The sequence below is a fragment of the Puma concolor genome, chromosome D3, assembly GCF_028749965.1.
Source record: "Puma concolor isolate L17-30 chromosome D3, mPumCon1.1.hap2, whole genome shotgun sequence".
Classification (NCBI taxonomy): Eukaryota; Metazoa; Chordata; class Mammalia; order Carnivora; family Felidae; genus Puma; species Puma concolor.
The window spans coordinates 27944950-27960463 of record NC_141678.1 but is presented as its reverse complement, the minus strand read 5'-3'; the positions used below and the strand labels follow the sequence as shown (position 1 = coordinate 27960463).

Here is a 15514-nt window from a genome sequence, read left to right as displayed (position 1 = left end):
GCCCCAACACAGAATGATTGGGCCCAGATGTCACAGAGTCTGGAACAGCTAACAGCCACAGCCCCAAGTAGTTTGAGCCCCACATCCTGCCTGGCAATTAGCTGGACAGCAGTCAGACGAGTGAGCACCCCTCCTACTGGGAGCCACTCTCTTGGTGCTACCTCCCCAGGCCGAGTCCACCCCAGGCTCTCTCCATAAGCCTTACTGGTGCCCAGGGACCCAGACTCACCTATGAGGCAGGCAGTTCATCTCCCAACCTGAGCGGTGGGTCCTGCACCCTGGGGGAGCTGGTGACAGCCCCGGGTGTGGGGTTGACAGCCCCGGGAGATGCCTCTCCCAAGTGCCTGTGCCCTGGCCAGTCCAGCTATCTCTTGTGTCTCTCTCACAGGGACATTGTCTCATTTTGTTTGTGGGGGTCCATAGCTTCAGTTAGGGACCCCAAGTCTTCAGGAGGGTGGGCAAGGCCATTTAGCTCTGGGAGAGCCCAGCACCACCAGCCCTCTCTCTTTCAGGGGAGGCAACAGTGTGGTATGAGGTGGGGAGTGGAGTCACATGTTCACACTTCCACATGTTAAAGTGGGTGCCACACAGCATATGTTGAGATGCAGTTTCTGCTCTAAGAGCTCCCATGTTCCCACGGGGAGGGACAGATGGAGGCCACCATGCTGGCCAGGTCCTCTGGGGGGGATGGGGGTGGCCAGTCGACTCTATGGGGCAGGGCTGAGGGGCTCAGGACAGGCTCCACAAAGACAGACCACCTCAGGGGTAAGTCCAGTCGCCTGCCGTGCTCAGGAGCCCGGTCCCCCAGGCGTGAGGGTCACTCTGGGAGAAAGGAACCGTTTCTTGGGAACAGCCATTAGACCCCAAACACAGAATTGCGGGTGACCAGAAGGGAGGCACCACACTGTAGGATTCCATCTATACTCATTCTGAAAGAGGCTAGGCTACAGGGTGAGAGAGCAGACCCATGGGTGCCAGGGCTGTGGTGGGGGCCAGCAAAGGGGCAGGAGGGTATTACTGAGGCGGGGAGGGAGTGGCACTTGTGTTACAGTTCAACACAACCATCTTCAACAGAGAGTGAATGTTACTGAATGTAAGTTCTCCTCTGACATGAGAACCTGCTGTCCCTTCCTTGCCCCTTTCTTCCGTTTTGAGCCCATTCTGGGGTTTGTTCTTTCCCCTCTCACCCCCTCTCCACTCTCCTCCCTCTTTCCCCCTATAACTGAGCTGAGCAGTGTGTGGGGAATGGCTGTAGGATTTGTTCTTCCTGATTAGCAAATCTCATCTCGTTCTTTTACTTCTCCAATGAGGGAAGGGGGACGTTGAGTTCGCGTGTTATGGGTAGGAAATGCGTGTGCTGCTGTGGGCTTCGTCCCCATGGCTGTGGACTTGGGCAGAATCCCAAGAATCCCCCCACCCGTCTGCACATCAGATACCCGATGTCTGTCTCGTCTACAAGGAGAAGGTCATGTGTTTCATGCAGAACTTTGTCCACTCCCATCTGATGGGATCAGGAGATTAGGAGGTCACTCCTAAGTTCTACATGAGCAGCTGCAAACTCCAGGTGTCCAGAGCTCACCTCAGATCCCGGGAGCCCTGGCTCCAAGAGGTGCCAAGGGCCTGCTTCGACACTACAGGCCCAGTGGCCACCAGCAAGGTCTCAGTTTAACGTTGAAGCCGGGTGCTGGCTCCTGGGGTTTGCTGTGTTTCCTTCATCGTGGCCTTTGTTTGAGATTTCCAAAATAGAAAAAAATATCAATGGTTTGATAAATTCTCAAGATTTATAAACTGTATGTTGTATAATAAAGAATTCTCACTATAGTACACCCTAACTTGGGTGATATATTAAAACATGTCAGGTATACAGATATAACAGAATAAAATTTCCCCGACATTTATACATTGGTTGCAAATGCATCAAAAACACTTGTAAATATTTAACAAAAGTGACAAGCCTAACATATAGATCTGAAAATGTCTTAACATCTTACAAAAGATACACACACCATAAGAGATTCACAAAAGCTTGTGCTAAAAGCACTGAACTATGTTTAGTTTCTCTTTGGATTGTTTCTTATTCTTCCTTAGGTGTGTTCTCAGCAAACCCAGGGCTCAGACTACCCACTGGGTCAGCGGGCTGTTTGGCTCCAGGCTGGGCGCCACAGGAAGGCCCAGTGCTGTCACTGAGTGAGTCTGGCCTACCCTGTAACAAAACTTCTCCACAGGTTGAGGAACTCTTAATGACAGCCCCGCCCTTCATATTTATTTTCAGCTTCTGACGCTTAGCTTCTCTCCCTGAGATGAAGGATTCTTTGGTTTCATGTGGACGGGAGGTCCAGATCTGCTGTCCATTTATTTGGAGATCTAGCCTGGTGTTTTGGGATGGGTAACCTTCTTCATGAGCAGTTCATCACACCCTGCAGGGTGGAGGGAGGGGTGCTCCCTATGCATGGCTCGGTGCTCCCACCTGGTGATGGTAGGGGGCCCAGGTCCTGTCCTGGGCTCCTTCCCCCTAGTCCTCGGGTCTCAGTTGTCTGTGCTCACTCTTTCTTGCTACCCAAAGAGAAACAAGGACAAGCCTCATTTTGTAAAGGATGAAGACATTTTGGCTTTCTTCCCTCATGAGGTGGGGTCTTGTGTCCCTTTTTGGATACCAGGGCTGGGCAAAGAAGGCTCCTTGCTGGTCTGCTGGATAAGCTCTTGGAGGCCCCATGTAAGAAGCCTGGCTCCCCTGAGACTGCCAGGCTGAGAGGCCATGCAGAAGCGTTCACATCGACAGTGTCCTCTGTGCCCAGTCCTCTCTGGTCTCTACTGCCCTGCTGAGCCCTTCCCAAATTCCTGGCCCCTGGATTCCATGAGTACAGATGACTGCTGGACACTGCTGAGTTTGGGCTGGTTTATTAATGGCACATCTTTTTTTTTTTTTTAATGTTTATTTATTTTTGAGAGAGGGTGCACACGCACAAGTTGGGGAGGGGCAGAGACAGAGGGAGACACAGAATCCGAAGCAGGCTCCAGGCCCTGCGCTGTTAGCACATAGCCCGATGGGGCTCAAACCCACGAACTGTGAGATAATGACCCGAGCCAAAGTTGGACAGTCAACTGACTGAGTCACCCAGGCGCCCCTTAACATTCCACATCTTAAAAAAACAATAAAAATATAACATTTTGTCTCAGTCCGTTCAGGCTGCTATGGCTTATAAACAACAGAAATTCATTTCTCACAGTTCTGGAGGCCAGAAGTCCACAATCAAGGCAGATCCAGTGTGTGGCGAGAGACCACTTCCTGTGTCCTTGAGTGGCAGAAGAGCAGAGGGAGCTCTCTGGGCACTAATCCCATTCACAAAGGCTCCACCTGTGACCTAAGCACCTCCTGCTGCCATCACCTGGAGGGTTGGTTTCAGCCTAGGAACTTGGAGGGGGACACAGACATTCAGACCATAGCAGTGATCAGACACACTTGGCCTACTTAACTGTTACAATATTCTTCTGGTCTACTTCACGTTAACTTTTCTTGTTTTCGTGTCAGTGAGAATTCTTGGCCTATCACAATCTCACCAGTTTGAACAGATGACTGTTGACTATCTGCTTGATGCCTGATGCATCCCAGACCTGTGTGGGAGCCCCCCTTGGCCTCTCGTGCTGCTCTTGGCACCTCTGACCACATCCGGGCCTTGTGGCCGTAGCAGGATTCCCCACGTCTGCCCTGTGCCACAGAAGCAGCTATTCTTTAAAGAATGTTTGGGGGCCAGCAAACATGAATACTTTTGGCTTTGTGGGTCCAAGGTCCCAGACGCTGTTGCCCAAGGGTGTCTGTCAATGACACACAAGGTGTACTTTCCTGACCCTGCTCCAAGATCCGAGAGCTCGTCGGGTGTCAGGTGTGCACATGGAATGGCTCTAGGCACTCCCCCCTTGGCAGGGATATTTCATTTAAAACATTTCATTTAAAGGCCATGAGCACCTGTTTCAGTTTAGCACACAATATAGGTACACCCTACTTCCTATGGTTTGTGGCTCTGTCTCCCACTCAGATGTTTTCCTGCATGGATTTCCTCAGCGCGGTTTCGGAACTTCCTTTGTGGAACTGACAATCCTATACATGGTGGGCATGTTTCCGGGTGGGCTGGGTGTATGTCTGCCCCACTCAATAGCAGCCTCCTGGCTCCTGGGATCTTGTTCAGCTCTGTCCAGCCCAGGTGCTTCCTTCCTGCCTGGCTCCTAAGGGAGGTGCCAGACAAGCTGGTGAGCTTGGCCTCGGGAAGCTGAGTCTAGGCAGGGTGCGTGTGAAACCGGGGGGCAGTGATGCTGTAGGAGAGGGGAGTGGGCTGGACATGGGGCGGCTGCGCCGCTGGAGCTGTGGGGCATGGTGGGGAGCAGCGGTTCGCCTGCGCTGGAGCACAGGTGCACGGCACACTCAGCTTTAAGGTGTTCGTCTGTGCCAGCTCGTCTTTGACACCAGGCTTTCCCATGAAGTTATAGCTAGTTGAGTATCAAGCGTTTCTAAAGAACCCCCTGAAGGAATGTTTTTTCCTTTGTGCAAATAGTCCTTTTGTGCAGAGGGTGTTCTGTGGCTTCTTGGCACAGACACAGGTGGGTAACACCTGATTGAACATCAGTCACTCGGGAGTGTAAAGACACGCACTGCACGTCAGCACAAAGCCAGACTGCTGAGCGAGTGCAGCGAGGTCTCCCTGGACACTGCGCCACAGCAAGCCCTTCCTCGGGTAATCCTGTGTGTGTGTGCCTTGTCCAGCTCTCTGGGGCTCACCGCCCCCCACCAGACGTGGAGGCTGGTATGCGTACTTCAAAAGCACATGGCTGTTCGACCTTACCCCATCTATGAAACTCAGGGAGCGCAGGAAAAGATGATGAATTCTCAACGACTGACCGTGGTCCTTGCCAGGTCTGCCGTTAGCTTCCTGCTTGTCCGAGAGGGACCTGGCCTGTGGTGGATGCTGGGTAAGCGCTGCCCACCTGCTGGGTGGGAATGGCTGTGAACCCCTCTTACAGGGTTACCAGAGGTCTGGAGGGGGATCTGCAGAAGGTTCCTGAGGCAGGTTCAGATGCACATACTGGGCCACCCACTTGCCCGAGCTGGCTGGCCAGAATGGCACAGCTGCTTTGCCTTTCAGGGCAGGTGGCCTTGAGGTGGGACCTGCTGCAGTCCCAGCCTTCCAGAGGCGCCCTCTGCCCTGGAGGTGGTGGCAAGGGGATGCTTGGACTCCCCAAAAGAACATTCAGATCACACCCTGGGCCCATGAAAGTCACAGCACAGAATACCCCAAGGCCATGCCTGCTGGCCGTGAAGGAGCCTCAGGCCTTGGGCATCAGGCATCTAGCACAAACTTGTGGATTCTGCTAATAACCAGGAGGGCTGGAAGAGGACCCGGTCCCACTGATACCTAACTACAGTCTGTGAGGTTCCCACCAGAGGCCCCGGCTATCCTGTGCCCACACTCCTGACCCATGGAAGCTGTGCCAAGGACAGGACAACAGAACACACTAAGCAGAGGGGTGCCTGGTTAAGCGTCCGACTCTTGGTTTTGGCTCAGGTCATGATCTCACGGTTTCATGAGCTCGAGCCCCGCGCTGGGCTCTGTGCGGATAGTGCTGCAGAGCCTGCTTGGGATTTTCTCTCTCTCCCTCTCTCCCACTTGCGCCGTCTCTGTCTCTCTCAAAATAAATAAATAAAACTTAAAAAAAAAAAAAAAAAAAAAAGGACACACTGACCAGAGCTGCACACAAGAAACGTCTATAGCTTCTCCCAAATGAGTTTTCTCCGATTGTGTGCAGCTTCTCCACTAAGAGAGTATTAATGAAGACTTCTTTGAGACACTAGTGAGCCCCTCTCAGTGGCTGGGTTGGGCTGGAAAAGGTCTTCCTGAGGGTGAGGGTGACTGAGGACACATGATGAGTGATGCTTGTCTAGTGACATTCCCTTGGGGAACCACAGGTCTCTGTCTGGCTGCATTTCCTGTCCCCTGGGCACCCGCGCCATGGCCTTCCTCATCTTTCTGGATGATAACATCGATGTCGGTGATGAAGAAGCACCAGTTGGGCCACTGTGGACTGTGCTAAATCAAAGTGACCTCTGAATGAAACAGTGCTTAAGTGGAAGTCCTGAAAAATGTTGCTCGGCTAGGAAAGGCACTTTGGAAATGGGGAGAAAATCACAGGGATGATTTCGAAGAGCCACCCAGATGCCACAGACAGACGTGGCTGGGTGTGCGGAGATGCTGGTGGGCTGGGAAGGGTCTTGATGAAAGCAACTTACATGAAGGAACACAGGCATGGCCTGGCCCCCAAGGTACCATGTGGACACGCAGACATGGCCTGTCAGCATTTAAATGTGGTTGCTACTGGCCTGCAGGCAGGTGACCGGAAGGGAGTAGGGCTTCCCACATGGCCTGAGGTGAAGGCCAGGAGGCCCAGCCCAAGCCCTGCTCTCATTCTTTTGTCTGTTTAATAGGTTGAGGAACACCATTGGTAACTGGACTTCCAAGGACAGGTTTTATTGGCCAACACGAGGCATGTGGAAACATCTTTAAGGAAAAGCAGGCCTTTTGTACTGTGGTAAAATGGAAAGTGGAGAAAACTCTGTCACAGGGTGTGAGAGACCTCCTATGGGCCTCTGCCCGAGGCCATGCCCAGATCAGTTTTGAGGTGTCACCCCAGGGTGCCTCATGCAGACATCCTGCACAGCCTGAGGGAGATCTGGGGATGGGCTGGACCTTGGCAGACTGTAGTTTCCACCCAAGCCCAGTTCCTCAGGGTCCATCCAGGCTCCTCTTCATGGCTGGCAAGACTGCACGTAGTGATGCACCACAGTTTGCTTCTCTGTCCCTTCATCTGTCAATACATTTGGGGTCTTTCTAGTTTGGGGCTGTTATGAATAAAGCTGCTATGATCATCCATGCAAAGGAAAAGAAGCCACTCCCAGAACATTAAGGTCCCTAAGTTAACAGCAAAGGGACTGGCCATGAGAATGCACACACCCTTCTGGTAAAGCACAACCGTGGATCTACACAGAGGCTCCTCCTCATCGAGCACCTGCCTGTCATTGCGGGAGAGCTGCAGGGACGCCGCTGTGCCCACTCTGCAGCCCACCCTGGGATGGTCAGGGAGATCAGCTTAAGTGCTTCCAGCAAGGGGGCCGCACAGCTGTTGGAAGACAGCAGTGCTCCTGCACACCTGGGTCCCGTGGCGCAGCCAGCCACCGACACCAAGTCAGGTCTGAGGAGGGACATGACAAGGACTATCTGGGACTTTGCAAACATGAAGCATCTTCTCCAGGCTGGGCGTCAGAGTGGGGCCCCTGTTTTTGATGATGCTGCGGGGAGTCTGAGACTGGTCAGGTCTGTGGTGATTTGCTAACGTCCTCAGATCCTGTTGTACAAAACCTCGGGCCCCATGGTGGGCCGAGAGGAGAGCCACGCTGGTTCAGACACCAGCGTTTCTAATACAGTTGGTGCCACTGTGGTTCCAGGTGGCTCAGCTGAATGGACAAAAGTCCTGGCCACCAGTCTTTCCCTATAACATCCATAAAGCCTGGCTGGCCTCAGAACATGCTTGCCTATCCACAAGACCCCATGAGACACACAGGGCCTGCAGGGCTGTCACAGCCCAATTTGGCCCCCATAAGTAGAGATTTGGCCACAAGACGTCCCCGGACACTGCTCACCAGCATGTGACCCCAGTGGGACAGCCCAGAGCCCAGTGCACGGTCAGTTGCCTGTGATCCTCTATGTACCTCTGCTGGTGCCTTTAACAGGAAGGTGAGGGCCAGGTATGGACGCCGGGTCTGCGTCTGCCAACACCTCCTCTCTACCATCTCCAGGGGCAAGACACAGGCAGTCAACACACACAGCACACCTCAGACATTCTGGAAGTATCTCTGGCTTTAATAAACCTCATGCTGACTTGCACTACCCTGTCCCTTTGTCTGGAACACACACCTCCATGGCTGTTTTTGTAAATATGGTGATTCTGCCAAGAGACAGAGTCCCCAAGATTCCTGATGAGCTGATGACACAGGCATATACAAGGGGCGGGGACACCATTTCCTTGGCCATTGGGTTCACAGCCTCTTGAGGTTGTACCAGCTCCAGGCCTGATGCCTCAGGGCCAGAGCTGAGGCAGGGTGGACAGCACCCCCACACAGGCTTCCCAGCCATGGCAGTGGTTTCTGGCAGGGCTGCCTGAAGGGCATGCAGGGTAACTGAAGGGGCTCGCCTCTCTCTTCCCCTGCTGTACAGGCATGCCCCTCCCTCCCGGCAACTGCCTGCAGCGCAGCCCATTCCCAAAAGTGCTGGTGAGGGTGGGATGTTGACACCACTCTGTGCGTTCACAGCTTTGCTTTAGCAAGGAGGCTAGGTGCGTTCCGAGACTTATCCAACAATCCTTTGCTGTTTAGCATCAGCCTGTGGCTGCCTGGCCGTGGGCAGGATTAGCAAAGGTTCATTTTTCAGAATGACCACCCACAACCCAGTGTCCCACTGCCTGTGGTCATGTCACCAGATGGGTGCCTCTTGCAGAGAGAAAGAGAAGGGAGGTGAGCAGCAGCACTGAGCAGCCCACGGCTGCTGTTCTAGAACGTCCTTGGTATGTGGGAGTCATGGCAGGGCTGTGGCTCAGCCAACCTCCATGGTCTCTGACCTGACAGCCTCCCTGTGAGGAGCACCCCGAATGTGGCTCACTCGGCAGTTCCCCTCATGTCTGGTGAGGTTCAAGTGCCTGCAGCCTAAACAGAGCCTCTCCTTCGGACATTCATGATGTGGAAATCCCTCTAGATGGGTCCCCCAACATCTGGTAGCCTGGCCACAGGACACTCTGGGGCCAGCGTGGTCCCTCCCAAAGGTGCCGGAGGACACTCTCCACCACCTCTGTCCAACAGGGCCCATGTGGGTAAGCCAGTCCCCAGGCAGGGCTGTCAGTGAGCTCCAACAGTGTGCCGTCCCCTCGGGAGTAGCCATAGGTCACTGGGGAGGCTGGGCAGAAGATCCGAAGTATACGTGGTTAGCAGTGCAGTGCGATCTTTTCTCACAAGGCCTGGGTCTGTGATGGAGGGGCTGTGCCTCTGTTTTGGTGGCCTGGGTCAGACATCTGTCTGCTAGATCCAGAACGCTTCCGCTCAAGCAGACCAAGCCAGATTTGAGTAGGCTTCCCATCAGCTCCACTTCCAGGGCCCCAAGGCCACCAGCTCACACCTGCACCTCTGTGAGTCTGGCTGCTGGTGGCTGCAGTGGTCCCGCTGCCCACCACACAACCACACCTACCATGTCTTGGGTCATGAAGCGCCACCACTAGGCCTTGCCACTCTGAGATCCACGGACTCCACTGCATTTAGAGATCCTTGCTCTGTGGCAGTGGCTCCAACTGACCTGCAGAGAAGAGAGACCACAGAGCTCTTCAAGGACGCTGGGCTCCCCTTGTGGATGTATTCCTCCAAGACATGGGGAAAGGCACATGCTGCAGCCCCTCTTGTGGAAGGTGAGCAGGTCTCAGTGGTAAGTGCCCTAGAGCACCCCAATCCCCCTGAGCCCTCAGGTCATTCCCTCTGCAGTACACGGAGGTTGTTCTGGCATTTCAACTGCACTTAGCAAACCTGCCTTGTGGTCCATGTTTCAACCAAGCAACCAAACCCTGGGGTCCTTTCTAACTCCTCAGGCTGCAGTGAGTCCAGACCCTCTGTTAGTGGCCCTGTTCAATGGGTTTGGCCTCATGCGTCTCATATTCCTGCCACCTGGATCCCACACGTGTTCTCCAGATTTCTGTCTGCATGAGGGTCTTCTGGAGCACTGCCACTTCATCACGGGCCACACTTTGTACCTCACCCTTTGGGGCCTCCTGGGGCCTGAGTTTAGTTATAAGGCAAGCTGTGAGGTGGGGGAGCTGGTCCTGAGTATCCCACATGGACCCTGACCCAGGGGAAGCCCTTCCAGGTCTTTTAGGTAAAGAAGGACTGACCTCTTCAGGCAGGGACCAAAGGGGGCTTTTCTGGCAAAACAGCCAGTGCAACAAAGGGGTTTGAGGCCCCCAGCTTTCCTACCTGCCCACAACCTCCATCCCAATTTCCAGGGCCAACTTCCTTCCCAATCAATAGCCCAGCTTTGACGGCTGGGCCCAGCCATGCATGGAAGGAGACTGGGTGCACTGCCTACTTTGGTTGCTAATTCCCAGTTGCCCTGAGTGCACGGCACTGGCTGGGACTGTGTCATTGATGGCTGTGTCAGCCATACTTAATTCTGCTATGCTTTTCACCCTGAAGCTGCCCTTGCCATCCTTGGTCTTCCCCTCTTTGGGGTGGCACATCCTCCCATGGGTCCTGCGTTTGGCCTGGCCCTGAACCATGAGCTCTCTCTGCCTAGAGTTACCTTTGCCATCAGCCGTGGCCACCCTGCTTCTGCCGTGTTCTCTTGAAGGGTCCGGTCACTTCTTTCTACTGGTTCTGGCTTCAGCCCTGTGCATCAGAAGCTCCTGGCCATCCTTGGGTATAAGGAGCCACATGGAGTCAGCAGGACCTGGGGACCACATTCGGTACCCCCCATTGGACAGGGGTCAACTGTCCTGCCCATTGGAAAGTCTGAGGATGGCTCTCAGAGCTAACTCTAAGGGGGAAGCAGGGTGTCACCTTGGAGAATTTGTACTTTGAACCTGCAGGTTTGCAACTGGAAGTTTATTATAAAATAGTATCCCCAGGTTGGCCTCTCACCTGGACCACAGATGCCCAGGTGTCTGGCCCAGTTACTCTTTGTAAACTGCAGTCACTGTCAGACAGAGGCTGTATTTCACAAAAGGAAACATAAGCTGGGGCATCTGGGTGGCTCAGTTGGTTGAGTGTCTGACTTAGGCTCAAGTTATGATCTCACGGTTCGTGGGTTCAAGCCCTGTGTCGGGTTCTGTGCTGGCAGCTCAGAGCCTGGAGCCTGCTTCGGATTCTGTGTCTTCCTCTCTCTCTCTCTCTCTCTCTCTCTCAAAAATAAAGACATTTAAAAAAATTAAAAAAAAAAAAAAGGAAACCCAAGCCTTGTGAAGAAAATGAGGACTCCAAGGACTGGACACCTCTCGTAACTGGAGGAAGATAACTGTGACTGGTTGTCCTCAAGGGTCCTGATGCACGGTTACTACATGCCTGGGTCAGGCCAAGGCATGGGCTCCCACCTCCGTGTCCTCCACATGTCCTGACAAGGGAGTGGATGAGTCACTGCTAATCGGGTAAAGTGACCAGATGCTGATGCGCTGATCCCCGGACCCTGCAGCAAGCAAGCCATTGGCAGCGAAGGCCACACAGTGGACAGTAGCACTGTGGAAGGACAGTACAGCCAGTGGCTTCATTGTCCGCCAGTGAAACACACGGACACGATGGTCCCAGCCTGCAGTGGCCAGGATCTTGTGGTCTGGCCGGATCTTGACATCAGCAATCCCGGGATTGGTGAGTTCATGAGTTTTGCATACCTACAAGATCAAGAGCAGCAGAGAGAACCATGAAGTGGCTTTAGACTTGTCACAGGGGCTCCCACCTGTGGACATCCCCGGTCTGGCAGCTGGAACAGGGAGGGAAATGCAGGCTGCCAAGATGATTGCATGTTCCTATAAACTTACCCCCTACCTCCCAGGAGCTAGGCACAGACCTCCTGAGGGGAGCAGCCTGACCACTGCCCTTGGCTGAACCCTTGGGTTATGAGAGGAGAATTCAGCCCCTTCCCTCAGAGAGCCCTTGAGGCCCCACAGAGCTACTCTGCTTCCCTTTCTATCAGGCCCTCAGGAAAGACCTCAGTGGGCTGGGTCCTGGAGTCCTTCATCACAGAAATACACTGCACTCTCATGAAATGCAAGAGGCATTTCCTGCTTGATAGAAGAATAAAGTCTGCATTTCTCCCTTCTAGGGAAACCTCACACCGACCCCAAAGCAAGAGGAGTACAAGAAACAAACTCCATCTTCAGCAAGAGGGGTTGAAGAGCCACCAAGAAGGGGAGCCAGTGGGTGCAGGTAGGAGTGGGGGACAACAGGAAGGTGCAGGTCACAGGAGCACCTGCAGAGCCTGCCACACTGGCCATGGCTGAAACCTTAGTCCCTAGCCTGGTTCTGAGAAGGGGGCAGGCAAAACAAAACAAGGAGCTGCACAGACGCATTCTATCTGTGTTGAGCCATTGGAAGCCAACCGCTCTCTGGGGGCTGAGCACTCCCACAGTCAGTGCTGTGTGATGACCCCTCCTCGACACGTGCCTCCTGCAACAGGTAGGGATCCAGAGCTGCCTTTGTGGTCACAGGACCACTTGTGGTTATACAGCACTATCTCGTGCATGGCAAGGCAATCTGGCATCTCTGTCCCCACACACTAAATGACAAAGGCACTCTGCCATCATTGTGACAATGCACAATGGCCACTTTCTTCTACTGATCCCATGATTGGTCTAGCCCTGTGCACCACAAGCTTTTGCTGCCCTGAAGTTTGCCGTCTCACCAGCACACCCTTTTCTCCTAATTCACTTCTTAATGGGGCCATAGCAGTCTTGGTTAAGAATTCCTCATCTCTGCAAAGATAAAACTAGGGAAAAGGAGGAAAGAAACATTTAAAAACAAATGGTAGGGGCACTTGGGTGGCTCAGTAGGTTGAGTGTCCAACTCTTGGTTTCAGCTCAGGTCATGATCTCACAGTTTGTGAGTTCCAGCCCTGTGTTGGGCTCTGTGCTGACAGCATGGAGCCTGCTTGGGATTCTGTCTCTCTCTCTCTCTCTGCCCCTCCCTACTTGCTCTCTATCTCTCAAAATACATACATACATACATACATACATACATACATACATACATACAAATGGTAATATTCCTTGGAAGCAAACAAATATTGCCACCAAGCATTTTTGCCATAATTTAACAAAACAAAACGTGATGAAGCAATCACCTCTATAAAAGAAGAACCCAAAGTAGCAAACACAGAGGGAGGAAAGCTGAACTGACAGAGCACAGGAAAGAAGTAGAAGAAAGAACTCAAAGAAATGAAGGGGAATGGGAACAGCAGAAGGAGACTGGAACTAGATAGGAAGAGCAGGAAAGATACAAAGTGAGCAAAATGAAAGAGAAACAAAGAGTTACAACAGACTGGAGAGAAAACAGCAGATGTAGAAGACAGGTGGAGGTGCTCTAACACTCAATGATTTAGAAAATCAATTCTAATTTCTAGAAATTGAGTCTTACAATCCAAATCCAAAGACAGGCTTCAGGATGGTCAATGTTAAGATATGCCTTAGGAAAATCACCAGACTGAGGGGGGAAAAATAAAAGCCCTTTGGTGGTCAGGCAAAAAGATCAAGTTGACTGTGAGGTAAGGTTTAGGCTGTCCTCAGAATGTTCCATGGACACATCTGTGGCAAAAGACAGAGAAGGCTGTGAGGGCAGGCACGGTCCAAGAATTTTATATCTAGCCAAACTGCTGTTCAAGTATAAAAACAATAGACAAGCATTTTTGAACATGTAAGGACTCAAAGAATATGTTCCCATAAGCTCTTCTTGAAGGACTGGAAGATTAACTCTAGTCTCATAAGAGATAACCAGAGAACTTTAACAGATGATCTGGCAGAGAGTAGGGAATCTACTTACCAGTGGGATTAGGTCTAAAACAATATGTGGATTATGGCTATAGAACTGGTTATGCAACTAACCGAAATATGGGAGGATACTGAGAGAGATGGAATTTTTGTTAAATTCATTGATTTGTTCATCTTTTGTCATTTGGGGCCTAAGATAAAATAGTCAACCTCATACTTGACAGATTATCTGACAACCCACTGTAAGTAATGACAAAAACAACATTACTTCCTTCCCCACCCTTGACACTAGGTGCCATGATTTCCTAGAACTTGCCCTTGTATTTCTCCATACAAATATACTCAACAGATTTATAACTGGATTACAAAGTTAAATCCAAATCTGTGCTATGTGTAAGAGAGACACCAAAAGAATGACTGGCAAAGATATACCAGGAGAGTGCACACAAGAGAAACAGGGGTACAGTGTCAGTAATAGGAAAGGTTGAATTCAGAGCCAAAAGCATGAAGACAGACTATATACCATACTTATCAATGATAAAGGGTACAATTCACAATGAAGAGCTATGACTATCTCTTTAAGAGATAAATAGGCATATCATTTATGAAGCAAGAACAACAGGAATGTGGCTTTGATGGAGTAATAACTGGTACCAGACCAGTCCTCATGCTATAAACAACTATCAAACTGGACAAAATATACCAAGCAACTGTGTCTAGGCAGTGGACAATAGGTGGGGAAGGGCAGCTGATGAGGTGGGCCTCTCAAAAACCCTAGCAGCAATCTGCCCAGGGAAATGTCCCAGCCATGAAATCTAGGTGGTGCACCTCTGTGCACATGAAGCTGAGGGGGCAGAGATCACAGAGTGGGGCAGCTAGAGCAGCTAAATCTGTGGGGTGAGCCAGCAGCATGGAGGGAACTGGGGGAGGGACGGAAGGCCATGTCTGGTTTCCCTATCCATCCTTGTGTGGAAGGCTGGGCTGTGCAAGCTCAGGACAGCACACGAGGTTTACCAGACAGTGGCTGCAGCAGGGTTAAATAGAATAGTTATAAGAGATTCAACAGTGATCTCCAGTGCATCCAGCCACAGCAAACACTGCCTGACATCCCAAGACCAACTGAGATGACACAATGGTCTTACTTCAGGAATGAGGAACATACCTTTGGGTAAGGCCTACCCTGGACCTACTGTAACAATGCTAGAGACAGAGCTCTACATGGTCTGAAGGGGAGGCAGAGTTTGGAAGGTGAGTTCCACCACTTCGGAGGAGCCTGGGAAGGACCTTGGGCTTTCCACATATCTGCCCTGACAGAGCATAATGCCAAACCTACATAAGTTCAAGGTCAACAGCCAGTAACTGAATTGCCTGCAATAACAAAAGTAAACACTCTTCAGCGCAAAAGACTAGACTATATTACAATGTCTACCATGCAAACAAAAAATTATTAGACATGCGAAGAAGCAGGAATATATGACTCATGGTCAACTGGAAAAAAAACACTAAATAGAAACTGACCCAGAATGACACAGATATTAGACATATCAAAGACTTTAAAGCAGCTGTTTAAATGTTTTTTAAAAAATGAAAGAAAATGCATTCAAATAATTACTAAAAATAATTGTCTTGATGAATGAATAGACAGGAATTATTAGCAGAAAATGGGAGATTATATGGGGTGCCTGGGTGGCTCAGTAGGTTGAGCGTCTGACTCTTGATTTCAACCCAGGTCATGGTCCCAGGGTCGTGGATCGAGCTGTGTATCAGCTCCACACTGAATGTGGCGTGCTTAAGATCCTTTCTCTCTCTCTCTCCCTCTCTCTCTCCCCTCTCCTCTGCTTACACTCTCTCTCTCAAAGAAAGAAAGAAAGAAAGAGAGAGAGAGAGAGAAAGGAAATGCAGATTATAAAAAAGAACCAACCCAGAACAACCAACAATATTTTAAAGGAGACGAACAAAGTTGGAG

The 15514-nt window shown here is 51.4% G+C and overlaps 1 protein-coding gene across 5 annotated transcripts in view; it reads right to left on the bottom strand.

Moving 5' to 3' along the window:
• Positions 1-1762: 1762 nt before the first annotated feature.
• GNB1L (G protein subunit beta 1 like) overlaps positions 1763-15514 on the bottom strand; it is a 70081-nt gene continuing 56329 nt past the window's right edge. For 3 of the 5 annotated variants that reach the window (XM_086682249.1, XM_086682250.1, XM_025933472.2), the window contains one exon: positions 10658-11457. In XM_086682249.1, coding sequence (XP_086538375.1) covers positions 11140-11457 — 318 coding nt within the window. In that variant the 3' untranslated portion in view covers positions 10658-11139. Of the gene's footprint in view, positions 9384-10376; positions 10489-10657; positions 11458-15514 lie in introns of those variants that run through there. The other 2 variants (XR_015242402.1, XR_015242401.1) reach the window with 2 other exon arrangements.